This window comes from Vulpes vulpes, chromosome 5 (assembly GCF_048418805.1).
Source record: "Vulpes vulpes isolate BD-2025 chromosome 5, VulVul3, whole genome shotgun sequence".
NCBI lineage: Eukaryota > Metazoa > Chordata > Mammalia > Carnivora > Canidae > Vulpes > Vulpes vulpes.
The window spans coordinates 92,862,988-92,890,642 of record NC_132784.1 but is presented as its reverse complement, the minus strand read 5'-3'; the positions used below and the strand labels follow the sequence as shown (position 1 = coordinate 92,890,642).

The 27,655-nt window shown below is 41.4% G+C and overlaps 1 protein-coding gene across 2 annotated transcripts in view; it reads left to right on the top strand.

Annotated features, from left to right (window-relative positions):
* Positions 1 to 1,096: 1,096 nt before the first annotated feature.
* The window catches only part of RBBP5 (RB binding protein 5, histone lysine methyltransferase complex subunit), a 39,517-nt gene continuing 12,958 nt past the window's right edge, over positions 1,097 to 27,655 (top strand). Inside the window, exons 1-6 of one of the 2 annotated variants that reach the window (XM_072759420.1) lie at positions 1,097 to 2,074; positions 13,194 to 13,219; positions 14,040 to 14,212; positions 22,837 to 22,977; positions 23,960 to 24,122; positions 26,534 to 26,643. In XM_072759420.1, the coding sequence (XP_072615521.1) occupies positions 2,056 to 2,074; positions 13,194 to 13,219; positions 14,040 to 14,212; positions 22,837 to 22,977; positions 23,960 to 24,122; positions 26,534 to 26,643 (632 nt within the window). In that variant the 5' untranslated portion in view covers positions 1,097 to 2,055. The remainder of the gene's footprint in view (positions 2,075 to 13,193; positions 13,220 to 14,039; positions 14,213 to 22,836; positions 22,978 to 23,959; positions 24,123 to 26,533; positions 26,644 to 27,655) is intronic. The other variant, XM_072759421.1, reaches the window with a different exon arrangement.

The following is a 27,655-nucleotide window of genomic DNA, read 5'->3' as shown; positions in this document are numbered from 1 at the left end:
CTCTCCTGAATGCATTGCCTTCCTCTTTCCCTCTGCCCAGACTTTGGGTCAGGTCTCCCTCATCTCTCCATAGGATTACTGCAGTGTCTTCCTACCTGTTTTCCACTCCTCTCATCAATCCTACTCCACACTGTCCTTGTTTTCCTTCCTAAACATGGATCTGATATTATTCCTCCCTTAAGTATCCTACAAGGCAAACACTGCATCCAAAATACAGGCAAAGTGCTCCAACAGGCCACCTCCCAGAAGAGAAAAAGGCTCAACCTCTGAGCCACGCAGGCGTCTCAGGACAAAAATTTTGGATGAAGTTCTCCCCACGTTGTGGTCATGCGTACGAACGAACGCACTTGTTCACATGGGGCGGATAGCCACCTCCGTGGCCTCAAGTGAATGGAATAATTCTGGGTAAAGTAATTTGTAAATAATAATAGCTGAGGTTTAGGGCGCCTGGGTGGCTCAGTGGTTGAGCGTCTGCCTTTGGCTCAGGTCGTGATCCCGAGGTCCCAGGATCAAGTCCCGCTTGCGGCTCCCTCCAGGGAGCCTGCTTCTCCCTCTGCCTGTGTCTCTGACTGTGTTTCATGAATAAATAAAATCTTTTGAAAAGTGTAAAAAAAACAGCTAAGGTTGTGCAGGACGCTTGCTGTTCCAAGCACTTCCTACGTGTTAGCTCATCTACCCTGCACAATAATCCTGCAGGTACTCTTATCAACACCCTCATTTTCACGTGCAAGACCCTCCCCCGCCCCCCTCCCCACCCGCAACAGGTCGGGTTGGTAAGGGATGGAGCTGGGATTGCAGGCTTTAAATCTACATACAGGGGGGATCCCTGGGTGGCGCAGCGGTTTGGCGCCTGCCTTTGGCCCAGACCCGGGATCGAATCCCACGTCGGGTTCCCGGTGCATGGAGCCTGCTTCTCCCTCTGCCTGTGTCTCTGCCTCTCTCTCTCTCTGTGACTATCATAAATAAATAAAAAAATTAAAAAAAAATTTAAATCTACATACAGGGATCTAGCTCCAGCCCCCCCCCTTTTCAAAATAGAAAGCCTATGCCATTCTTTTTCTCTTTTTCCTTAAAGATTTTACTTATCTATTCATGAGACACACAGGCAGAGGGAGAAGAGGCTCCCTGCGGGGAGCCGGATGCGGGACTCGATCCCGGGACCCCGGGGTCACGCCCAGGGCCGACGGCGGGCGCTCCACACTGAGCCACCGCAAGCCTGGCCCATTCTTTTCCTTCGTCTGACAGCCCACAGACCCCACAGCGGAATCCAGCTTCTAGGGAATCTGCTCTTCGCGAGCAAGCAGCAGCTGGCCCGGCCTCAGGGCTCCGTGTCCCACCGCAGTCCCGCCCGACCGAGCCGCGGGGCGCTCCGCCGGCCTTCCGCTGGGTCCTCGGCGCCCCGTCCGTCAGGCTCCGAGGCCCGACCAGGGCTCGCGCACGCTGCGTGCGACCAGTGGCCTATCTGTACGCGAAGGAGGTGACTGCCCCGAGGCTGAAACAGGCACGGGGAGCGCAGCCTGCAGCGCGAAGAGTCGGCGCCTCGGGGGCTGCGGAGCCCCGCCCCCTCCCGCTCTCCGGGGGCCGTCGGCTCCGCGCGGAACCTTTCCTGCAGCCCCGCGCGCAGCCGCCGGGACGCCGCCGCGGAGCGCACTGCACGGCGAGGCCTGGGAGCTAGTAGTCTAGCCACATGCCTGAAACTTCTGGCTCGCGTCCACGATTCGGGCGAAAACGGCCTCCGATGTTTGCCCCTTTTCCAGTACCAGGCGACGATGACGTTTTTGTCCCTTAGTCAGTGGCGTCCTCAAGTGACTCCGCGCGAGTTTGTGCCCCTTTTTGATCAGGCATCTCTGCGGACGGCCCATTTGAAACGAACAAGGAAGGCGGGGGAAGAAAGCGGAAGCCACGGGGTCTTGTAAACCAGAAAGTGTCCGGAGCCTGCGCCGAGCTCTCGGCGGCGCCCCCCCCCCCCCCCCCACTTGCACGCAGGTCTCGGGAGCAGGCGGGGGAGAAGGCGTCGTTCCTGGAGCGGAGACCCGGCGGCCGGAGTCCTCAGGGATGAACCTCGAGTTGCTGGGTGAGGAGCGCTGTGCTTGGTGCGGGAGGCGAGGGGACCCGGGCGGGCGGGCGGGCGGGGGGGTCTGGGCTGCACCCTCAGGGCCACAGCCGTGCTGCGGGTCACTGGGCGCTGCTGTTACGGAGCAGCAGCGGGGGGAACGAGCCTGGCTGCTGCCGGAGCAGCATGCATGGCCTTCCCGAGGCCGCTTCCAGGCCGCTTGTGGGGCGGTGGGGACCGACAGTTTGTGACTTGGATTTGATTGAAGGTGCTCAAGTCTCCCAGAGCAGCAGGACCAGGGTTTTTGGAGATAGAGGAGTCTGAGGATGGGAGGCTTGAGGTGAAGCTCTGAAGACTTGGCAGGGGCTTGGGGACCTGGAGAATTTAGATTGTTTTGTAGAAACACGGGATGCCTAAGGAGGGGAACGTGCAGATCTTAGTTGAAATTCCTCCGTGGGCAGGGACGGGGAGGCGCTAAGCGAGTTAATGGTATCGTTGACACTGGAATCCAGGTACCTCGAGTTCCTGTTTAAGCTCCATAACCACCAGGGACGGTGCGTAAAACACTGGGAACTACAGAAGCAGCAGCTTTTTGTCTCTCTCTGAGTCATTTCCTCCCTCTTACCCAAGTTGTTAAAAAAAAAAAACTGTAGATCCTTTCTTTTAGGTTTTCATTAGGTGTTGATCAGGATAGCCTAGAGAATGGCTGAGGTTTTCCAGAATTCCTAAATGACTTGCTGTAAAGTTTTCTCTAAAAACAAACAACCACGAATAACAACAACAACAAAAAAAAAAACAACTCAGAAGTTGTACTGAATGTTTAAAGGGTTTCGAAGATTTTGAAGAAACGGTCCTTAACTGTAAGGAGCTTTTTGTTAAGCAAGGAGAGTAAGGTGATTATCTAAATAGTCATACTGTATTGCAGAACATAGGCCTTTAAGGGTCATGACCAAACGCTAAGAACCTTGAGAAGAGGGAGTGGAATGTCTTTGAGGTGCGGGAGGAAGGATAACCAGGAACAACAACAACAAAACCTATGGAGGAGTTGAAGTTTTGAGTGGGCGTTGAGGATTGGTGAAAAAGAGATTGAAGTGTGAAGATACAAGGAGAAGTGGGCTTATTAGGAATATTGGAGCTGAGACATCAGTGAGAAAGAATGTTCCCGCTTGGCCAGGTTGTGGGTACTGAGTAAAGAGAAGGCCAAGAGATGAGGTTGCTGCCATCTGTTCTGTGGAGGCTCTTGAATGCCTAGCTGAAAAGTTTGTGCTTTTTAAGGAAGGTAGGGCAGATCCAGTGAAGGGTTTTGACCTGGTGAGTAACTTCATCACAGCTCTAGTTTTAAGATTTATCCGCCAGCAGCATGTTGTTGAGTCTTGGGTGGTGTGAAACCACTTTGGAGGGCTAGAGTAAATGAGTGATAGAGAAGGCCTGAGCTAGGAAATGGAACGAAGAGGCACCGAGGAGGTAAGAGTTGAGACAGAATTTGAGAATTGGTTGCATGTGGTGGGGGTGGGGAGGAACAGTGAAATGAAAATGATGGGAGCCAATGGTGGTATTACTGGTAAACATTTAAGGAAATTGGTCAAAGACAGCTTTGGGCATGTTGAGTGTGGATCTGGGATTCAGGGGATAGCTTTAGATTTGTGAGAGTGATGGGTACTTTTACTGCAGGTGGGCTTGTTGAAACATTGCTGAGTGGATGACAAGGCCAAGGGAGAGAGTGGGTGGGGCAGAAAGGGAAGACTGCTGAGGGCAGAATCTTGGACAGTTAGTTACCTATATTTAGGGGTTAAGAGGAGGAATAAATGATAATAAATTAGGAGTTACATAGTACTTATGAGCTAGGCATATTTTTGAAAGGTTCCATGTATTTACCTACATAGAAGTGGAGGAGGATACACGATGTGCTCTCAGAAGCCAGTTGTAGAGCACTGGAGGCTGAGAGCTGACAAAGGGCTGCTCTGTATAGTCCTTAGGCAGCTTGGCACCCCTTGGTGACTTGAGCGGAAGCTAGAGGCAGAGTGGAGGCCAAAGGTCCACCCTTCAGGATGGAGGAAAGGTGATAGATAGGCCAGTACATTGAAAGAAATAGTTATGGGAAAGGTTTTTCTTGAATGACACAGAAGATTCTTGAGGGTGAAACTTAGGAATATTTATCATTGGAAAGTTAGACAATTTATGTATATTTTTAAAGATATTATTTGAGAGCGCGCGCGAGCGTGTGTGCCCCTGTGAGTGGGGGAGGGGCAGAAGGAGGAAGAACACACAGACTACACTGAGTATGGAGCCTGACTTGGGGGCTTGATCCCTCCATCCTGAGATCATGACCTGAACCAAAATCAAGAGTCAGATACTTTTTTTTTTTTTTAAGAGTTTATTTATTTATTCATGAGAGACAGAGAGAGGCACAGACATAGGCAGAGGGAGAAGCAGGCTCCTCACAGGGAGCCTGATGTGGGACTCCATCCTGGAACTGGGATCACGCCCTGAGCCAAAGGCAGAGGTTTAACCGCTGAGCCCCCCAGGCATTCCAGATTTGAACTTATTTTTTTAAAAATTTTATTTATTTATTCATAGACACAGAAAGAGAGAGGCAGAGACACAGACAGAGGGAGAAGCAGGCTCTATGCAGGGAGCCCGATGTGGGACTCGATCCCAGGTCTCCAGGATCACACCCCAGGCTGCAGGCGGCCCCAAACTGCTGAGCCACCGGGGCTGCCCAAGAGTCGGATACTTAACTGACTGAACTACCGAGGCGACTGAACTAGAGGCGACTGAACTACCGAGGCGCGCCCCAGGAAAGTTAGACAATTTAAAAGAAGGCTGGACCCAGGAGATCTGCATTTTTATGGAAGTGACTGAGTTTTAAAGGAGAAGGTTAATTGCAGATAAAAAGCATGAAGGAACAGAAATGATGTGATTGTGGGAGCATGCACACGAAAGGATATCTGGCTGGATAAAGGAAAGGAATGATAATGTGTTCTTAATGTGAACACTCAAGCAGTCACCTTTAAGCCCTTGCTGTGTATCTGACAGTATGCATCTGAGATACAAAGTTAAGGAAGTTTTTCAAAACTATTTTTACTACAACTCACAGTAAGAAGTCTTTTTTATTTTCCTTTTTCTTTAGAGAGGGAGAGAGACAGAAGGAGAGAGGAGGGGGGCAGAGAGAATCTTAGGCTCCTTTGCCCAGTGCTGAGCCCAGCCAAGATTGTAAAAATGAGTTCACTAGAAAGTGTTTGTAACACTATGTGGAATGTGAAGAGTAAAAAAGTTTCCTGCTTCATTGGATTGTGAGCCCAGCCCACAGCTCACCATGAGATTGTGACCTGAACTGAAATCAGGAATTGGATGCTCAGCTGACTGAGCCACCCAAGTTGCCTAAGAAATCTATTTTCCTTCTTTTTAAAGATTTATTTATTTACTCACGAGAGACACAGAGAGAGGGGCAGAGACAGACACAGGCAAAGGGAGAGGCAGGCTTCTTGCAGGGAACCTGATGTGGGACTCCGTGGTCACGCCCTGAGCGCATGACCCCTGAGCCGAAAGCAGACACTCAACTGCTGAGCCACCCAGGCATCCCAAGAAATCTATTTTCAATCACAACCCATCATATATACAGATATATATAACTAAGTTTTTCAAAATTATACTTAATCCCTGTTATGCTCAATGTCCTCTGATGTCTTCTAATCTATTAAAAAACTTGTGGCTCACTAAATTGATTTATCTATTTATGGTGGATTGGACCCTACTGTTTGAAAAACACCAAAATAAGATACAGCCTTTGCCCTGAATAAATACGTAGAACTAAGAGGAGTGAGGCATAAATAATTGTGTATAATACAGACCCATAATAAGTGAATACATTATGGGAGTTCAGCTGAAAGCAATTTATTCTGCATCGTTGAGGTTGGCAGTAGAATTTAGGGATAATTTTACAGAGGAAGTGTCATTTAACCCAGACAGTACAGTTAAAGTAGGGTTTTTTCCAGAGGGTCAAGTCAGGGGAGGTACTTAGCAGTGCAGATAATAGTTGGGACAAATGTTCTGAGGCATGACAGTGTGGTATGTTCAAGAAATGGTTAGTAGTCTACAGCTGGTGCTCAGGGTGGGTTATGTGAGGTTCTAAAGTAGGTGCTGATGGGAAGTTAGCCAAATGTGCAGTGGAAAATACTGCTTGGGGCCAGAATGAAATCACTTTATAAAATTATACTTAGAAGTTTGGTATATTGTTGGGTGAGGAAGATTTTTAAGCAGTTAAGTGAGAGGTGACAGTCAGGTCCTAGAAAGTTGGCTGTGGCAGTTTTGTGAGGGAAGCGAGACCGGAGTCCAGGACCTGTAGTAATTATGATAGTGAAGGCATTGGATGAGGGTGGGATCTATCATCTAGACACCTGCAAGTTGCATTTCTCTAAAAGAAATGCCACCGACTGTGTCTTCACTTGTTAGATTGAGGAAACAGAATGGAAACTGCTGCTCTGCACCTAACCATTACAACAGGGAAGAGTTGGTTGGAATCGAAAATAACAGGGCCATTGGGGAAAAGATCTGTGCTGTGGTTTGAGAGCTTATGATGATCAGGTCTTCAAGGAGGTGGATGTTCAGCAGTGTAGAGAATAGACATTATTCCAGGTCATGAGAGCAGGAGGAAGAAGGCTAGATAGAAAAGGCTTGGATGGCTGAAGGGGCGGGGGGCACACGGCCCATGGTGCGCAGCTAAGGGGGTGGGGGTGGGGCACAGTGTTTTAAGAATGGTGTCAGGAAAGGTAATGTAATGTAATGAAATACGTAATAAAGCCAAGATTGTAAAAATGAGTCCACTAGAAAGTGTTTGTAACACTATGTGGAATGTGAAGAGTAAAAAAGTTTCCTGCTTGATTGGACTGAATGGTGCAATACCAAATTTATTCATTTAGCACTCAGCAAATACCTTTTGTGGGCCTACGGTAGGCTTTATAGGCAAAGAGGCAAAGAGGCGGCGGGATGCTTGACTTCTAATTTTTCTTTCATCTTCTCTGAGAGAAGGGATGGTTTTTTTGGAACAAATAAAGTGAACACTGGTTGTTGCCAAGAAAACGCCTCAGTAGGTAGAGATTCTAGGTCACTTACTCCTTTTTTTAATTTAATTTAATTTAATTCAAATTTATTTATTTATTTATTTATTTATTTATTTATTTATTTTCTTCTTTTGATTGACTTATATTTCTCGGCCTTGAGATTCAGAGAGAGAAAGGAAGATGTACTGAAGGAAAACAGATGGACACATTTTGATTTTCAGTAAAGGGTGTGTGATGTTTTACAGATAACCTTGAGGTCAAATTCCAGCAAGATTCTGGAGGCTTTTTAGTGTCGTTATAGTTAAGAGTGTGGTATCTGGATCAGGTTCCAGTTTTGCCACTTTTTAACTGTGTGAGCAGTTCCCTCCTTTGGAAGTGACTTTGTAGCCTAACTTTGTTTATCTGTGAAATGGGTTGTAATAGTGTCACTGAGCCAATGGGTGTTTGCCCCTTGATGAGTCACAGATCCACCAGGTAGTTGGTGCACAAAGGAAACTTTATTTGCAGCATATACGATCATGGGAAGTAACTTCCAAAGCTGTCTCTCTGAGTGAGTGTGAATGGATTCCTTCTATTTAGGGTTAGGATGAATATTTAGTTGGGAGGCCTTGTCCTCACAGCTATAGGTGAGCTCCAGGCCACACATGCGCCTTAAGGAAACATGCTTTTATCCATATATTGTTATGTAAATAAGGTTTGTGCTCCTCCTTAGGCAGGAGATTTTAGTATTATAATGAGGTAAAGGTATTAGGAGGTCCCTCTGAGGTTCCTGTGCACAAGCTGGAGTCTAGGGTTACGCTTAAACTGGTCCGGGTTGGGTGGTCTGGACCCTGTTGTTTGAGGGGTGGTTTCAGTATCCATTTGCCTGAGTGAAGAGATCAAAGGGGAAAGAAAAGAGCTTAAGGAAAAATGTGGGACAAAGATTGGTGAGTACAAGCAGGTGGGCAGTAGAGATCAGGTCTTGGGGTCTAGCGGGTGACAGCAGTGGTCACTGAATAGTGAAGTGAGAGGACTGAATGAGAATTCTATAGAAAAGACCTTCGTACAGAGTCTGACACATAAACTCTCAGTAAGTAGCTAATCATAAATGCAGGTTTGCGCACTTCAGAGAAGTGGTGAGCCCACTTGAGATTGAGTCTGGAAAGCTCATTGTGGTTCTTTCATTTCTTGCTTTTCAAAGAACAAATATAGCACGTATTTATCACAGCAGTGCAAACAGTTCACATGCATACAGATAAAAACTTTCTCCTGTTCCCCCAAAAGGTACCGTCTAGAGTTTATCCTTTTTATTCCTTGCTCACGCAAGCATTTAAACCAGTTTATTAGGGCTTTGTTTTTGCTTTTTTCCAGAAATAGAACCTTTTTATACACATTACTTGAAACTTGCTTTCTTCACTTAACACTATAGGATGTTATTCCTACACATTAGATAATAATAGATGGTAGATTTTAATGCATTCATGTAGATACACATTCATTATATATAATTTTAACATTTTTAAAATGTATATGCTTTTTTTAAAAAGTGATCTTTTTTTCTTCTTCTCCTTTTTGTTGATAATCCCGCATATTTCCTCCCATATTTTTCTCTATGCTTATATATATACTTGTGTGTGTATGTGTGTGCACATCAAGTTTTCCCATCCCAGAATGTAGATTATCTTTTCATTTGTTTAGATTTTATGGCCTTAGCTAAGATTTTATAGTTTTCTTCATACATGTCTTTTGTCCTCCTTATTAGCTTTTTCCTTAAATATTTTATATGTTTTTAGCCATTGTGAATGGAGTTTTTCCTTGTATTTCTATTTTTGGATACTAATTGCTAAAGTAATCCCTGCACCCAACATGTGGCTGGAACTCATGACACTGAGATCAAGAGTTGCACGCTCTCCTGACTGAGTCAGCCAGGAGCCCCTTTCCTATTTTCTTATTAATTTAAGTAATTTTCTTATTAGAGCCTCTTGTGTTTTCTGGGTATTCAATGATAGCAAAAGAGTAATTGGTTTATCTCTTTATATTCAATGGTTAAACCAGCTATGATTTTATTATTCCATTGGCTGGAGCCACCAAGATGGTATTAACTAATATTTATTGGTTAATATATATTATATATGACATATATAAAGTCTTCCTCGTTGCTTAATATTAAAACCATTAATTAATGGTCTTAATTGAAATGGTTTTAACGGGCAGCCCACGTGGCTCAGAGGTTTAGCGCCGCCTTCAGCCCAGGGTATGATCCTGGAGACCTGGGAGTCCCGCATCTTGCTCCCTACATGGAGCCTGCTTCTCCCTCTGCCTGTGTGTCTCTGCCTGTCTGTCTCTGTGTCTCTCATGAATAAATATATAAAATCTTAAAAAAAAAAAGTAATGGTTTTAATATTTCACCTTTTGGAATGATAATCGTGTTTTTGTTAGAATGTATCATTTATTGTAGTCTTCTGTTCCTTTTATTAGAAATGATTATGGAGTTTTAGTAAATGTGTTTTTAGCATCTGCTGATAGGATTGTGGCTGTTACAAACATTCTTGACTAAGGATGTACATTGTGCCATGAAGGTATGTTAGGAGTGCCCTTGCCATAACCATGCTCTTTGTTTTTTCTGCTATACTGTAATGCCTTCTTACATGGTACAATAACAAAATCCAGATGCTTTGTGTTTAGAAATTGGGTATAATTATATATATTGTTAGAAGTTACTTTTCAGGGCAGCCCCGGTGGCGCAGCGGTTTGGTGCCGCCTGCAGCCCGGGGTGTGATATTGGAGACCTGGGATCGAGTCCCACATCGGGCTTCCTGCATGGAGCCTGCTTCTCCCTCTGCCTGTGTTTCTGCCTCTCTCTCGCTCTCTCTGAATGAATAAATAAGTAAAAATCTTAAAAAAAAAAAAAAAAGTTACTTTTCAAGTCTGTAGAATGTAAGGGTAAAATGTCATGTACAGTTTATGTTAAGAAAATTCTTATTTTCTTTTTTGTGTTGTCTCTGATGTTTTGGTGTCAGTTATGTTGGCTTTATAAGAAACTATTTTTTTTCTGCTCAGAAGAGCTTGAATAACATAGTAATTGCTGCTTGAATCTCAAGGAGATTGAATCTTAGGAGAAACTGCTCACAAAATCTTTATGGGCCTATTCCCCTCCCCCTCTTTTAATGGTTTGTCATTAACAACCATTCCATGTGTTTTTTACTGATTGATCCAGTCAAGGATTTTTCTTTTGTAATCAGTTTTGGAAAAGTTGTTTTGCTATAGAAGTCACTGATGTTTTTTGTATCAGGTGTATCATGAAGTGAAATTTCTGACCAGGGTTTTATGTCTCTTTGGCATCCACATTTTTGGGGTTCTTTTCTTTCCCCCTGTATGGTTTTTAAAATCTCAGAAATCTAATTGTCACAGAAAATGGTAGATGGTAGCAAGATGGAGAATATAAATGATTTTGAACATTTTCTGAGGAAAGGGCCTTGTGTTTTGTAATCTTGCTTGACGGCAATCTTGCTCAGGCCCTCCAACAAAACTGTTCTAGATTAGCCTACTCTGTTTTTTTTTTTTTAAGATTTTATTTATTTATTCACACACACACACACACACACACACACACACACAGAGGCAGAGGGAGAAGCAGGCTCCATGCAGGGAGCCAGACACGGGACTCCATCCTGGGACTCCAGGATCATGCCCTGGGCAAAAAGCAGGTACTAAACCGCTGAGCCACCCAGGCATCCCCTAGCCTAGTCTTTTTTATATTTCACTTTCTCTTTGTTCTCCTTTAAGCACCTTATTGTAATTCTATTAACTAGCATGATTAACTCGCAAAAAAGAAAAGCCCATCATAAAAACATAAATCAGAAATACAAGGGATAGTCTGTGTTGAGAGGTAGTCATACATTTAAATGGTCCATGGATTCTGGACTAGCTCAGAATCTTCTACGTGGCTTTACTTATTTCAACACAGCATATCACACTGTGCTCCTTTCCCAGTATTTTATATTTTCACATTGTGTTTTTTTTGTTTTTAAAATTTTTGGATAAATGCTTTTTGTTTGTTTGTTCCTTAATCGTGTGAATATAGATCTGTCTTACTGATTTGGAAAGATGTGTAAGCCAAATTACTGATGATACAAGTCACATTGTATGCGTAATGTGGCTTAGTGGTGTAGCGCCACCTTCGGCCCTGGACGTGGTCCTGGAGACCGGGATGGAGCCTGCTTCTCCCTCCGCCTGTCTCTCTAATATATAAATAAAATCTTAAAAAAAATACAACTGTAAATATATGAATGCTTAAATAAATACATGCTTCTATATTTGCTTATACAAATAGGCGTATAGAAATATATGGAATATTTAACCTTGGTGAGTGGGTTGCACAGAGGAAACAATTTTTTAATTACACATTTCTGTATTACATGTATTACTTCAGTAACTTGACAAAAGTTCTTTCAAAAACCTTTTTTTTTTTTTTTTAAGATTTTATTTATTTATTCATGAGAGACACAGGGAGAGGCTCAGAGACACAGGCAGAGGGAAAAGCAGGCTCCCTGCGGGGGAGCCCGAAGCCGAACTCAATCCCAGGACCCTGAGCCAAAGGCAGACACTCCACCGCTGAGGCATCCAAGCGTCCCCAAAAAACCTTTCTTGATCTGGTTTCAGCATTTCAGGTCCTTCTTTCATAATTGAATGCAGTCAGCCACTCTAAGTCTGGTTCACATTAGATAAATCAAGATAATTACCTTTTGGGGACATTTACCTTTAGTTTCATCTCTCTTTTAGTGTTCTTTACTGTAGGGCTGGTGCTTTTTGATTACTTCTGTTTTCACTGTGGCTTTTCTTTTTTTCTTCCTTTCGTTTTAAGTAATCTCTACACCCAACAAGGGGCTCAAACTCCCAACCCCGAGATCAGGAGTTGCCTGGTCTTCCAAGTGAGTCAGCCAGGCATCCTTCACTCTTTAGTTTTCAATTAATTTTTATAAAGGACAGAATGTCACATAAAACTGGTTTGCAGACTTTTTTTTTCTTTTAAGTAGACTTTTTTTTTTTTTTTTTAAGATTTAATTTATTTATTCATGAGAGACAGAGAGGCAGGCAGAGAGACAGGCAGAGGGAGAAACAGTCTCCATGCAGGGAGCCTGATGCAGGACTCGATCCCGAAACTCCAGGATCACACCCTGGGCCAAAGGCAGGTGCTAAACTGCTGAGCCACCCAGGGATCCCTAGACTTTTTTTTTTTTTTTAAATGAAATCTGATTTGGGTGCCTTATGTGTGAAACAGCTTTCATGGACCTGCAGTTTTCAGTATAAAGACCACTGTAGTAAAATACTTAGGTAATGTTATAAGTAAATCCTGACAAATATAGTGTTGCTGCTGATGTGACAGTTCTGAGAAGTGGGCGGTATCATCATGCCATCATCTGCAGCTTGAAATGTTTGTGACTTCTGTGTGAACACCACATTTCATATAGGAAAAGCATTTAGGCGTGTTGACCACCAACTGTCATTTGCTTAAGAAATTAATCTAGAGAATTGCATCAGTAATCAACTACCAGATGATGTGACAATGCACATGTCATTAATAGGAAGGTAGATGACCACGGCTGGTTGGCTGCTGCTAATGAAGGTTTCAGAGAGTTCATCTGACTTAAGATAGTTTGACAGATTGGATTTTTAAAAGTTTGTAATTCAGAATAACCAGCATAGCCCCGTTACCTGTTTATGTAAGTAACATTTTTATGAAAAATAACTTCTCTAAAACAAAAAGAGTGGGAAGGAGAGCATTGTTTTATGAGTTGTCTTTTTAAGTTGGCAGAGTTCTTGCATCTACTTTTGCATGCACTCTGTTACAATATCACTGCTGATGTGGCCTCAGGAGAACTCATCTGTAAACTTAGGAGGTAGGAGAGTAAAGAGGCAGATGCCATCTTGAAATGATAATGAAATAGGTGTGCCCCCCGCCCCCAAGTCCCAGAGCTACCCCCTGCTACCAAGCAGTTCCCCATCCACACTTTGCAGACCACTGCATCCACCAATTATGAGCTGGAGGATCCTTGGTATGTTGCACATGCTCCATGAATTCTTTCTTTGCTTTGTTGCAGAGTCCTTTGGGCAGAATTATCCAGAGGTAAGAGTATAGTATTATTGTGAATTTAGGAGTATGGTAACTTGATAGTTTTTGTGTTTGAATGGAAAATGTTGTTTGATTCCCCCCCTCCTTTGACAACAGGAGCTTTAAGTATGATGATACCTCTTTTGCTATAATATGGAATTCAGTATTGAATTTTGAGGAGAGAGGATATAGATAGACAATATTGGTGGAAAATCTCACCATAAGGTTGTAAATCTTAAAAAAAATACTCTGAAGAATCTTTCACAAACAGTACCATCACCTGTACATAGATTTTTTTTCCTGTGTGTTTTTCTAGCTTTAGTCAGTGTTTTTGCATAGTAATAATGTGTATGCTCTAAATGTGCATTACTTTTTAACTGTAAAAATATCTTGTAATACTTGAAATATTTGTTGGTGTAACCATTATGGTTATTTTAAATGGCTTGACATGGGTTCCTAATGTTGCACATACAGGTTGTTCTAGGGGTTTTGTTATAAATTATTTTTCTCATAATAAATCCCAAGACTATGATTACCGGGTCAGTGGGATGACTCTTAATGAATTTTGTTATATTTTGCCTAATTGCCCTCTACATCGAGTACAGTTATACTAGTAATGTATGGGATTAATCACATCTGTTTCCAGAAATTAGCTTTTATAACTATTTCCTCGTTTTGGCTAGTTTAATAGGTGTAAAAACACAATAGAGTTTCTTTTGGTACACATCATAATTTAAATTAAACAAAAGTGTCATAGATGATAGAGAACCTTTGAGAAATAATTTGGATATCTTGATATTATTGTCTATATTCTCGTATTCATTTTAATTTTTAGGAGGCCGATGGAACTTTGGATTGTATCAGCATGGCCCTGACTTGCACCTTTAACAGGTGGGGCACGCTGCTTGCAGTTGGCTGTAATGATGGCCGAATTGTCATCTGGGATTTCTTGACAAGAGGCATTGCTAAAATAATTAGTGCACACATCCATCCAGTTTGTTCTTTATGGTAAGGAATTTTAACATTAATATGTTTAATATGAGTTGAATCAGGGGGATGAATGGTGACTCTATAATTGCCAATCTCATTGTACTAGATTTTAATACTTAGAGTTTTAAGTGTTGAGTCTTTAGTTGTACAATTTCTCATAGCATATGTAGACCTTGAATCCATGTTATCCTTGAAGTACCTTTGTGGGGGAGAAATTGAGTGTACTTGTAGATTTATATCAGGCTCTGAGAATATTGCAGTACTGAAATGAGATATTTACAGATTGCTGCTGTAGTAGTATTTGTGATATTGACTTTTCATTTAGAAAAGAAAATCTTGATTAGGGAAGCTAATCCCTAATTAGCTTGGAAGGGAAGCTTGGAAGTCTTCTACTTCAGCTTTGTCCAGGTTCCTGAATTCCAGCAGTTTTAATGATCATGAGTATGTCTGTTCCTTCACTGAATTATAGTTGAGGCTTTTTATCAAATAAATTGAGCTAAAATCTAGTTTAACATAAATTCCCATTGATTTCTTTCTCTCTGGGACTGCTGTATTTACTTCAGAAATTTTAGGACACCTTTTCTTCTAAATGAACTTGGGGCCAAAAAAAGGACCTAATCAAATTTAGGTTAAAAAGAAAAAAAGAGGGGGATCCCTGGGTGGCTCAGTGGTTTAGCGCCTGCCTTTGGCCCAGGGTGTGATCGTGGAGTCCTGGGATCGAGTCCCACATCAGGCTCCCTGCGAGGAGCCTGCTTCTCCCTCTGCCTGTCTCTGCCTCTCTCTCTCTCTCTGTCTCTCATGACTAAATAAATAAAATCTTTAAAAAAAAGAAAAAAAAAAAGATTTTATTTATATGTTTATTTTAGAGTGAGCGAGCAAGTGTGCAAGTGTGTGAACTGGGGAAGGAGCACTGTAGGGAGAGAGGGACAAGCAGACTCTGCAGACTCGGGACGAGCATGAATCTGATGTAGGGCTTGATCTCATGACCTCGAGATCATGACGGGAGCCGAAATCAATAGTAAGATGCTCAACTGACTGAGTCTCCCAGGCGCCCCATAATCTGATCTGGATTTATGAAACTAATATATTTCCTTTTGTGTAAATGGAAATGGCAGCTATATTGTAATGGCAGCTATTGTAGATTGGGAGGAGGCCTGAATCCCAGTAGGTTTGGCTGCTAATGAACTCTCTTTGGCCAAAACTTGTCCCTAATATGAGAGTACCAGCCTGGAAGATCCCTTAGGGTTTTTCCATCTCCTTTGCTTTTTTTTTTTTAAACTGTTCTAGCAGTAAAGATTTAAATAAACCTGTATGTTTTTGATAGCTTTATTAAAATATATGTAATTCACATACTATACAATTCACTCAGTGTATAGTTCACTGGTTTTTATATGTTTAGAGTTGTGCAACCTCATCACAATCTTAATATTCCTACCTGTTAAAAATACACAATTTATTTTTATTGTTAAATAATATGTAATCATTTAGAATATTATGGAAAATACACCAAAGCAGAAAGAACAACTGGTATCTCCCATAATCCCACTACCCAAGTATTATTACTGTAAAGATTTTAGTATGTTTCTATATATAGTTTTTAAAGAGCAGAATTTGTAATTGTGCTCTATTTTATTTTTTTAAAGATTTTATTCATTGAGAGAGCAAAGGGAGGGGAAGAGGTAGAGAGAGAAGCACACTCCCTGCTGAGCAGGGAGGCCAACTCAGGGTTTGAACCCAGGACCCCAAGATTGCAACCCAAGCTGGAGGCAGACGCTTAACCGCTTAACCAACTGAGCCATCCAGGTGCCCCTTTATTCGGTTTTATTTTATTTTTTTATTAAAAAGTTTTTTTTAAAAATTTATTTATTTATGATTGTCACAGAGAGAGAGAGAGAGAGAGAGAGGCAGAGACACAGGCAGAGGGAGAAGCAGGCTCTATGCACTGGGAGCCCGATGTGGGATTTGATCCCGGGTCGCCAGGATCGCACCCTGGGCCAAAGGCAGGCGCCAAACCGCTGCGCCACCCAGGGATCCCTTTTCTGCTTTATAGTTTGCTTTTTTTCTCCCTAACACTGGATAGTTTCCTGTTTACCTAGCGTCTTTTTTTTTTTTTTTTTTAAGATTTTATTTATTTGAGAGAACAGAGAGTGAGAGAGAGAGCACGAATGCTGAACAGGGAGCCTGAATTGGGGCTCGATCCCAGGACCCAGAGATCATGACCTGAGCCAAAGGCAGACACCTAACTGACTGAGCCACTAGACACCCCCTGCTTGCATAACCTCTAAAACTTTATGGCTCTTTATCTTCTCATAGATGAACCATCATTTACTTAACAGTTTATGCTAGTTTCTCTGCTACATGTTTAATGAATATCTTTGTGCATAAACTTATATATTCATTCATTTCAGCAAACATGAATTACATAGTAGGTGCAAGTACTGAAGCTTTATGGTTCCTGTACAAGAACTGTGTTTTTAGATTTAGTGGAGGTGATGATTCATGTACTGGAGAACAGTAGTATGGAAAGGCTTTGTAGGTGAGATAATTTCTAACCTCAAACGTGTATGTAGATGTTTACCAATTGTATTCTACACAGAGGACACTGCGCAGGCACAGGTACATCAGCTTTAAGACCAGCACGATCAGATGGGGAACTGCAGGTAGTTCAAGATAGATGGATTGTGGTGTAGGAGATGTGATATGGCAAGAGTCAGTGAACTGAGATCCTCATGGAAGGTGATGAGCTTTTAATTTTTTTTTTAAAAACCTTTAGAACAGCATGTGGAAAAGAGATTGAAGGAGACGGAATGAAGATAAGGGAAATGCAGAGATCTCCGCTAGAGATGATGAGCACAGTTGCAGCAAGAATGGGGCTGAGCAGTACAGATAGGAGAGAGGGTAGAGAAATAAGAGTCCTGGTCATTAGTCAGATAAGGAGTCTGAGCAAAGTGCAGAAGTTATGATGATCCTCAGATTTCTGGGTTGGATGAAGATACTGATACAAACTTGAGGGGGAAATGGTAAGTTTGAGATCATGGTTGCATCTTATTCTGTTACAAAAATTTGTTTTAGGAGTATCTTCCTTGTGAGACGGTAAGTGCTGATTTATGAACTTTGCCGCTTTCCTGCTATATTCTCAGCCTCTAGTTCTTGTATTTGTGTTTGTTTTTTCCCCAGCTTCTAATTTGTGCCTGCTCATTTAGTTTGGAATTGTTGGGTATATTGTTATATTTTTTCAGCGGGAGAACTCCTCTTAGTTTTCACTTATTTCACTTAAAAAATTAGATTCTTTTTTTTTTTTTTTTTTAAGGATTTTGTTTATTTTGGGGGGTCCCTGGGTGGCTCAGCGGTTTCACCTGCTTTCAGCCTAGGGCATGATTCTGGAGACCAGGGATCGAGTCCCACATCAGGCTCCCTACATGGAGCCTGCTTCTCCCTCTGCCTGTGTCTCTGCCTCTCTCTCTCTTTCTCTCTATGTCTCTCATGAGTAAATAAATAAAATCTTAAAAAAAAAATTTATTTATTTGAGAGAGAGAGAGAACCAGAGAGAGAGCATGAGTGAAGGGAGGGGCAGAGGCAGAAGCCGACTCCTCACTAAGCAGGGAGCCCAATCCGGCTTTAACTGACTGAGCCACCCAGGCACCCCATAGATTCAATTCAATTCTCTCTCTTCTCTTCTCTTCTCTTCTCTTCTCTTCTCTTCTCTTCTCTTCTCTTCTCTTCTCTTCTCTTCTCTATTTTATTCTTTATTTTATTTTATTTTTTAATTTTTATTTCTTAAGAGTTTTTTTTTTTTTAATTTTTATTTATTTGTGATAGTCACAGAGAGAGAGAGAGAGAGAGAAGCAGAGGCATAGGCAGAGGGAGAAGCAGGCTCCATGCACCAGGAGCCCGACGTGGGATTTGATCCCGGGTCTCCAGGATCGCGCCCTGGGCCAAAGGCAGGCGCCAAACCACTGCGCCACCCAGGGATCCCGATTCTCTTCTATTTTAACAGAAATGCAAGCTTGCTATGGGAAAAAGAGAAAAGGATATTATAGCACAAGATGGTTCAAAGAACAAAATGGAATGATAGGTAACATTCTGTTCAGTTGAAAGAACAAAATGGAATGATAGGTAACATTCTGTTCAGTAGTCATATGCTTCTCCCTCTGCTCCTCTACCCAGCCCTTCTTATGCACACTCAGCAGCCTCTCTTTCTCTCTCTCTCTCTCTCTCTCTCTCAAATAAATAAAATCTTAAAAAAAAAAAGAAAGAAAGAAAAAAGCTCTCCTTTGTTTGTCCCCACTCCCAGTATGGTCTGGTTCCCTGTGTGCTTTCATTTTTTTTGTCCTGATAATTATTTTCATATATCTAAACAACATGTATATGTTACTTTTTTGGTTTGTTAATTTTGCTACTTATGATACATACTGTTACAGTGTATGCAAGTGTTAGCTCACCCTGTTACTCTCCTATCATTTGCTGAAATGGGTGGATCTCTGGCTTTTTGTTGTGAATCCTAACAGAAGGGCATCTTTATGCCTCATCTCTTATTAGATTCACATTCTCTAGAAGGATCCTGAGGGATAAGCATGACTGCAAGTGTTCTTGCAGTATGAGAGAGGTTCCAGAGTTCTTTGGTATGCAGACTTGAACTTCATCCCTTTATATTCGCTTCCTTATTTTACTCTTGCTTTTGCTCCTTGAATTCCAAGTCTGGAAATACATTCATCTTGTCTCTGACACAAATAATTGTTAATGTTTTTTGAGCACTCATGATGTATCAGGCATTGACTAGGAGTTTTATATATACTGATCTTAATTCTGTCAATAGTCTTCTGCTGGGTAGGTAATATTATTGCTCCTATGTTGTAGGTGAGGAAATTGAAGCTCGGAAGGGTGTATAACTTGCCCAGGATCTCACAGATAAAAGGTGGTAATGTCTAGGCTTCAGCATAAGTCTGACTCTTGATCCTACCTTCTTAACCATGGAGATATACTACCAGCTAAGTTCCTCAGTAGCAACTTCGCTTCATTGTAAAATTTGAGTAAATACTGGTTGTGGGTTTCCTCCTCCCTTCTGTTTTTCTTTTTTCTTTTTTTTTTTTTTTTAATATTTTATTTATTTATTCATAGAGACACAAGAGAGAGAGAGGCAGAGACACAGGCAGAGGGAGAAGCAGGCTCTATGCAGGGAGCCTGATGTGGGACTTGATCCCAGGTCTCCAGGATCACACCCCGGGCTACAGGCGACGCTAAACCACTGCGCCACTGGAGCTGCCCCATGTTTTTCTTTTTTCTTTTTAAAATTTTATTTATTTATTTTTGTCCCCCCCCCCCCGCCTTCATGTGGCTTTCTTGAACATTTTTTAGAATTTCACTTTATCTGTAATAGTCCCCCTTATCTGTGGTTTCCCTTTTTGTGGTTTCAGTTACCTGTGGTCAACCACAGTTAGGCAGCAGATGATTCTGACATACTGTCAGAAGGCCAGTAGTAGCTTAATGCTGTGTCATGATACCTACGTCTTTCCCCATGCTTCTTGTCCTCAACATAGGGATTTTATCATCTTGTACTATCACAAGAGGAGTGAGTGCACTGAAAGATTTTGAGAGGGAGACCACATTCACATAACTTTGATTACAGTATTTGTTATAATTCTGTTTTATTACCACTCATTGTTAATTTATGCCTAACGTAAATTAAACTTTATAATAGGTATGTTAGCTACAGGAAAACACAGTCTACATGGCATTCGATACTATGGTGGCTTTAGGAATCCATTGGGGGGTCCTAGTATCCCCCATGGATAAGAGAGCTACTGTATTGTATTTTTGAGGGTATTTGTATAACTTTTCAGTGGTTATGAGGTATTCTATTCTATAACACTTAACTAATTGCAGTCTACAAGTGTTGAATCTTACCAATTCAAGTGAAGTGTAGAAACCTTACCTCCATTTATTCTCCTTCGTATATAATTGTCTTAGATATTTCCTCTGTATACACTCAGACCCACCATGTAAGACAGTGTTCTAATTTTTGGTTTAAGTGTCAAAACTAAAGGGAAAAAACCCCTGATCTTATCTTCCTATATTTTTATTCTTTTCATTGTTCTTTTTCCCTAATGTTCTAAGATTCTTCCTTTTATCATTTCCTTTCCATTTAGAGAACTTCCTTGAATCAGTTTTTGAGGGTAGATCTTCTGGCCAAATGTCTTGATTCACTTTTTTATACCTGAAGGATATTTTTGCTGATCATAGAATTTGAGTTATTCCATCTTCCAGTTCACTGATTCTTTCCTCTTTTTTCTTCATTGGCTGCTGAACCTGTTTATTGGGTTTCTTATTTTAGTTCTGTGTTTCATTTCTAAAATTCCCATTTCTGGTCTTCTCTGTATCTTTTATTTCTTTGCTAAGACTTTTTGTTTATTTTTCACTTATTTCAAGCATTTTCATAATTGCTTATGGAAACATATTTATGATGACTGCATTAAAATCCTTGTCAAATAATTCTAACATCAATGTTATCTCTCTTTTCTCTTTCAAGTTGCAATGATTTTCGTTCTTGAATTTTTTTTTTAATATAAATTCAGTTTGCCAACATACACTATAACACCCAGTGTTCATCTCATCATTTGCCACCCTTAATGCCTGTTACTCAGTTACCCCATTCCCCATCCACCTCCCCTTCAGCAACCCTTTGTTTCCCAAAGTTAGGAGTCTCTCATGGTTTGTCTTCTAGTTTTGGATTGATAGGGATTTTCTTTTGAAACTTCTTTTCTGGGATACCTGAGTGGCTCAGCGGTTGGGCGCCTGCCTTCAGCTTGGGGCATGATCCTGGAGTCCCGGGATTGAGTCCCGCATCAGGCTCCCTGAATGGATCCTGCTTCTCCCTCTGCCTGTGTCTCTGCCTCTCTCTGTGTCTCTCTCATGACTAAATAAATAAAATCTTTTTTGTTGTTGTTGTTTTAAGATTTTATTCATTTATTCATGAGAGACCCACACAGAGAGAGAGAGAGGCAGAGGGAGAAGCAGGCTCCAGGCAGGGAGCCCGATGTGGGACTCGTCCTAGGTCTCCAGGATCAGGCCCTGACTAAAGGCGGCGCTAAACCGCTGAGCCACCCGGGCTGCCCAATAAATAAAATCTTAAAAAAAAAAAAAAAAAAAAAAATACAACACTTGTTTTGGATTGACAGTGATTTTCTTTTGAAAACTAACATTTTGGGTGTTGTGCTGTGAGACTGTGGGGCTTTTTTAAATCTTGTGTTTTAGCTGGCCTCCTCTTGCCAGCAAAGAAGAGAGGGTGCCATCTTGTTAATTGCCAGATGGGTGGAAAGTCCAGGCTTCTTACTTGGCTTCAATATGTTAGGTGGGGTTGGAAGTTCAGGCTCCCCACTGACCGCCTAGGCTGATACCATCCTGGCTGGAAGGGTAGAAGTGCCTTGTTCCTGTTCTCCATGTGGGCTCCACTAACACAGCAGTGGGAGTCCTCATTACAGACTGGTGGGTATGAACATCTGGCTGCCACTGAGCTTTCTTTGACAATAGTGCAATTAGTGGGGAAAGGTGCCTTTCTGTAAATAGGCAATAGTGAAGTTCTAGACTCTATTTAGACTTTGTTGATTGGGATGAAGGTGGAACTACACTTTTTTCCACATTGGTTGCTAGAGTATAGTAATTATTGCCTAAAAGTTTTCTGTCTCTGTGAGCTGTCCTTTCCTGATCCTGTGGCTAGTGAAAGCAGGCTTGTCTTGAGGCTTTATTTCTGTGAGCCTGTTGGTGTAACTGGACTGTTGGCTTCTCCATCATTCAGTCTGGGATGTATAAGGCATAAAGAAAATCCTGTGTCATTCCTCATATCCTGTAATCTCTAGCCAGTCTGTCCTTGCTCTGCCCTCCAGAGTTTTTTTTGTGTTTATGTATGTTGTCCAGAGTCTTTAGCTGTACTTATTAGCAGGAGGAATTAATTCCTTTCTTAGTTATTTTATTTGTTTTGCTTTGTTTTTAAAGATTTTATTTATTTATTTATTCATGAGAGACACACACAGAGAGAGGCACAGGCAGAGGGAGAAAAGCAGGCTCCATGCAGGGATCCTGATGCGGGACTCGATCCCGGCACTCCAGGATCATGCCCTGAGCCGAAGGCAGGCGCTAAACCGCTGAGCCACCCAGGGATCCCCCTCCTTTTTTAGTTATTTTAAATAACAAGTACTAATTTTTATTGTTTTTTTTTTTTACATTGTGATGGTGCTATTTCTGGGACAACCTTCAGAAAGCTCAGATACTGCCTGCCGACCCCAGTTGTTGCATCAACATTTCAACATTTAAGGGCTAGCAGATTGTAGACTTTTTTTTTTTTTTTTTTTGGATTGTAGACTCTTAATGTTTGAATCTTTTATTCCTGGGGCCACTTGTAGTATTATCTTAACTATTAAGAGCTTTTATTACTACATACAAAAATGTCATGAAAACATTCTTTTACTGTTTAGTTGGAAAAGCTTGTGGATTTGAGTATATGTAAAAAAAAAAAAAAAAGAAAGAAAGAAATAGTGTTGATACCTGCAACAAGGGCAGGATGTGCAACTCATGTATTTTTATCCATAAGAGTGGTACAGTGTACTTTAACTTAGGATATGTACTAATTTCTCTTTTTTTTTTTTCAGCTGGAGTCGAGATGGTCATAAGCTCGTGAGTGCTTCCACTGATAACATAGTGTCACAGTGGGATGTTCTTTCAGGCGACTGCGACCAGAGGTTTCGGTTCCCTTCACCCATCCTAAAAGTCCAGTACCATCCACGAGATCAGTATGTTTCACTGGCACTGTTCTTTCCTGGGGCAGGGTCTGATTCTTTGTGGCCTAGCTCCAGGCTCATGACAAGTTCAGTGTAAGGTTTAGGAGGCAAAAGCACACATCTCTTCAACTCTTCTACCTAAAATAATGTTTCTCTTTAAGTTGGCTTTACTGAATAGATTTTAAGGAGAGTGTTATTATATAATTAAAAACTGGGCAATATTAAGACTTTGGAAGTGGGCAGAGATAGGAATGAGAATAATAACTGGTCCTTGACCTGGAGCTTTTTGCCTGCTCCACCTCCCCAGTTATTTGAATTTCTTTAGAGGGAAATAGTTCAATATTAAAACTCATTTAAATAAAGAAATAAATACAGCTACATTTAAAACCACATTTAAGAGAAAGAGTTACACACCATTCCATTACCCAGACATAACTGTCTTCATTTCTCTTGGCTCTTTAGTAGTCACGCTCTCTTTAAGCATAATGTTTATTATCTAGTGCTTTATAGTTCATAAAGCACATTATATACATATGAGATGTACATAAGTAATGTATTTTTGCATCATTTTATTTTATTTTAAAGATTTTATTTATTCATGAGAGACAGAGCGAGGCAGAGACACAGGCATGCTGGGAGCCCAATGTGGGACTCGATCCCGGGATGCTCAATCACTGAGCCACCCAGGCATCCCTTTACATCATTTTAGTTAGCATTTTGCCTTTTTACTTTATTGCATACATATTTCTACTGGCTTGCTACTTCTTCGTATTTATTTTTTATGATTACATTTTGTTTTGTTAAGCTAGGATTCGGTAGCTATATTCAGTTGTTTCCCTGTTATTAAACATTTGGATTTTAGGCTTTCTACTGTTTTAAGTTTGCTTGGGCCGGGATAGGTGATGGAGATAGCAACAGATCAGGGAAAAGGGCAAGAGAATCAGCCTTTTGATACCAAAGCAACAGCCAATGTATTATTCATATTTTTAAACAGGAACAAGGTTCTCGTGTGTCCCATGAAATCTGCTCCTGTCATGTTGACCCTTTCAGATTCCAAGCATGTTGTTCTGCCGGTAGATGACGACTCCGATTTGAACGTGGTTGCATCTTTTGATAGAAGAGGGGAATATATCTATACAGGAAATGCAAAAGGCAAGGTAAGCCTGCAAGCAAAGCAATAGGCATCAGTCATCCTGTGCAGTGACTTATTTTGTGTTTACTTGTTCTGCTTTCTTTGAAATATCTTTTATCCCTGGACTAAGCCTGTCTCCTACCTGTGGCAAATGTGACCTATTTTTTCTCACATGCCTTCATAATAGTTTTTTTGATTGATTTATTAAAAAAATTTTTTCTTAAAGATTTTATTTGACAGCATGCACAAGCAATGGGAGAGGGAGAGGGAGAAACAGGCTCCCCCCCCGCCAAGCAGTGAGCCGGCCATGGGACTCTGGGATCATGACCTGAGCTAAAGACAGATGCTTAACCGACTGAGCCACCCAGGCGCCCTGTTCTTTTTTTTTTTTTTTTTAAAGATTTAATTTATTCATGAGAGAGACAGTGAGAGAGAGGCAGAGACATACAGGCTTCCCGCAAGGAGCCTGATGCGGGACTTGATCCCAGACCCCAGGATCACTCCCTGAACCAAAGGCAGATGCTCACCCACTGAGCCACCCTGTTGTTTTTATTTAGAGTGATCAGAGACTACTTGGCTTAGAAAGGGTGGAGGGGCCTTTTGCTAATAAGGAAGGGCCATTACTCATTTATAAAATTTAAAAGTCATAGTATAAAATGGAACACATCTGATCAGAATGTCTTAATGCCTAGTTCTGTAAATATTTAAAATTCAGGCCAGCTTAACCTGTAGTCTTGTAGAGTAAGAAGTTAGGTTAGCTGAGCTCTCAGGTCCCTATTTTGCTTTGATTTTTTTTAAAGATTTACTTATTTATTTTAGGGAGAGTATATGTGCATGTGCAAGCCGAGGGGTCAGATGGGGTGGTAGGGCCAGGGGGAGAAGGAGAGCGTGAGAAAGGGAGTAAAGCAGACTCTGCTGAGTGTGGGAATCGACGCTGGGCATTATCTCAGGACTTTGAGATCATGACCTGAGCTGAAACCAAGAGTTGTACACTTAGCCAGCTGAGCTACTCAGGTACTCTTCTAAGGTCCCTTTTAAGCTTAGAGTTTGTAGTTCCATTAGGCAGTTTGATTTTTTTTTTTTTTTTTTTAATGATGATTGGAGCATATAGGCTAGTATAATTGCATGGCTATCTTAGAAAGTGGCCATTTTTGGAAATTGTGGTAAAATACACAACAAAAAGTCTATGGTCTTAACCATCTTTTTCTTTTTCTTTTCTTTTCTTTTCTTTTTTTTTTTTTTTTTTAAGATTTTATTTATTTATTCATGAGAGACACAGAGAGGCAGAGACACAGGCAGAGGGAGAAGCAGGCTCCATGCAGGGAGCTCGATGTGGTACTCGATCCTGGGACTCCAGGATCACGCCCTGGGCCGAAGGCAGGTGCTAAACCGCTGAGCCACCCAGGGATCCCCCATCTTTTTCTTTTTAAGATTTTATTTACTTGAGAGAGAGTGAGGGAGACTGTGAGAGAGAGAGAGAGAGGACAAGCAGGGGGAGGGGCAGAGGGCAGCCTTCCCATGGAGCAGGGAGCCTGATGCCGGGCTCCATCCCAGGTCCCTGGGATCATGATCTGAGCCAAAAGCAGATGCTTAACCAACTGAGCCACCCAGGCACCCCGTCTTAAGCATTCTTAAGTGCATAGTTTAGTAGTATTGAGTACATTCACATTGTGTACCTATCACTACCATGTGTCTCCAGAATTGTTTTCATCTTATGAAACTAAAACTCTGTACTTGTTAAGAGGGAACCTCCTATTCCTTGCTCCTTCCTACCTCTTGGCGGCAACCAGCATTCTTTCTGTGTGTATAAATTTGGCTACCCTAGGTACTTCATGTAAGTGGACTCCTACAATATCTTTTTGTGACTGGTTTATGTCACTTAGCCTGATGTCCTGAAGATTCCTTCATGCACAGCATGTGCCAGAATTTCCCTCCTTTTCACAGCTGAATATATTCCACTGTAGTCATTTACCCCCTTTTATCCACTCATCTGTTGATGGTACTTGGGTTGCTTCCACATTTTGACTATTGTGAATAACACTAAACGTTGTAGTTTTTTTTAAGATTTTATTTATTTGAGAGAGCGATAGAGTGCACAAGTGACCATAAGCAGGGGCTGAGGACATCTGGAAAGAAGACTTCCCTCTGAGTGGGGAGCCTGATGCAGGTCTTTGGGATCATGACCTGAGCCAAAGGCAGATGCTTAACTGACTGAACTACCCAACCACTCCTAATGTTGTATTTTTAGAATAAAGAGATGATCCTTTATTTGAAGAATTAAAAGGTAATTAATCAGGTTGAATCAATTAATCAGGTTGAATATATGAGGTGTTTATATTTTTACCCAGTCTCTGCTCAGCTTTAGAAATGGAAGCCAGATCTAATTACTGTAAGTTATCAAAATACTTAATTTTTTTTTTTTCCTTTGAACTTTAGATTTTGGTCCTAAAAACAGATTCTCAGGATCTTGTTGCTTCCTTCAGAGTAACAACTGGAACAAGCAATACCACAGCTATTAAGTCCATAGAATTTGCACGGAAGGGGAGGTGAGACCTTGTCTTTTTAGGGACAGTTTTAAAAGTGAGTAGAATGCAAAAATACATTGAGATTCACAGTTTTTGTGTATATTATACTTAAATCTTTAAGAAAGTTTACTTAAAAATAACTAGAAACTGTCAGTATTTGATTCTTAAGTCTTAAATTAATACAATTTTATTGCGTTGAACCAGCAATCACATCCTCTTTTCTGGCAATTACTAGGCAGTTCCTTTACAGAAAAGATATCTGGGTGGTATGTGCTTAGAAATAAAATGTCTGGCATATATATGTACTGGGTAAAGATGAGCTATTTTAGTAATCAGAACTGAGGTCACAGAATTCACATAATTAAACATACACTCTATTTACACAAAACGTATGTACTCTCTTGCTTTCAGATGTTTTTCTGATAAGTATGGTTGCCCAGCTAGAAGTAGATAGGTCAACAGAAATGAGAAGAATTAAGTTGTCAGTGTCAGGAAGGCAGGTAACAGTCCTCTTATCTTGTATAGGAGCACCCACGTGTACTTAGAGGACATTCATGTTCAAAGTTCTCTTGAATTAAGAAAAGCCTAGTGAAGTCTGTAGGAAGGTAGTGAAATAACTTAACATTTTGGACAGATTTCCAATGTAACAGTAGAAAGTTTAACATTTTAAAATGACATATTTAGTTTATCAACTTGTTAGAAAGAATATGTCACGTATAAAATGGGCCAAAGAAATGAAGTACTCACTGTACGTCTTACTACGTAAGTTTGTGAATTCAGCAAGCTGGTTTCATTTTGGAGATCTTGAATTTCTTTTTTTTCTTTTTTTTTTTTTTTTAAATTGCTTTTTTATTATTATTACTTATTTATGATAGTCATACAGAGAGAGAGAGAGGCAGAGACAAGGCAGTGACATAGGCAGAGGGAGAAGCAGGCTCCATGCACTGGGAGCCTGACGTGGGATTCGATCCTGGGTCTCCAGGATCGCGCCCTGGGCCAAAGGCAGGCGCCAAACCGCTGCGCCACCCAGGGA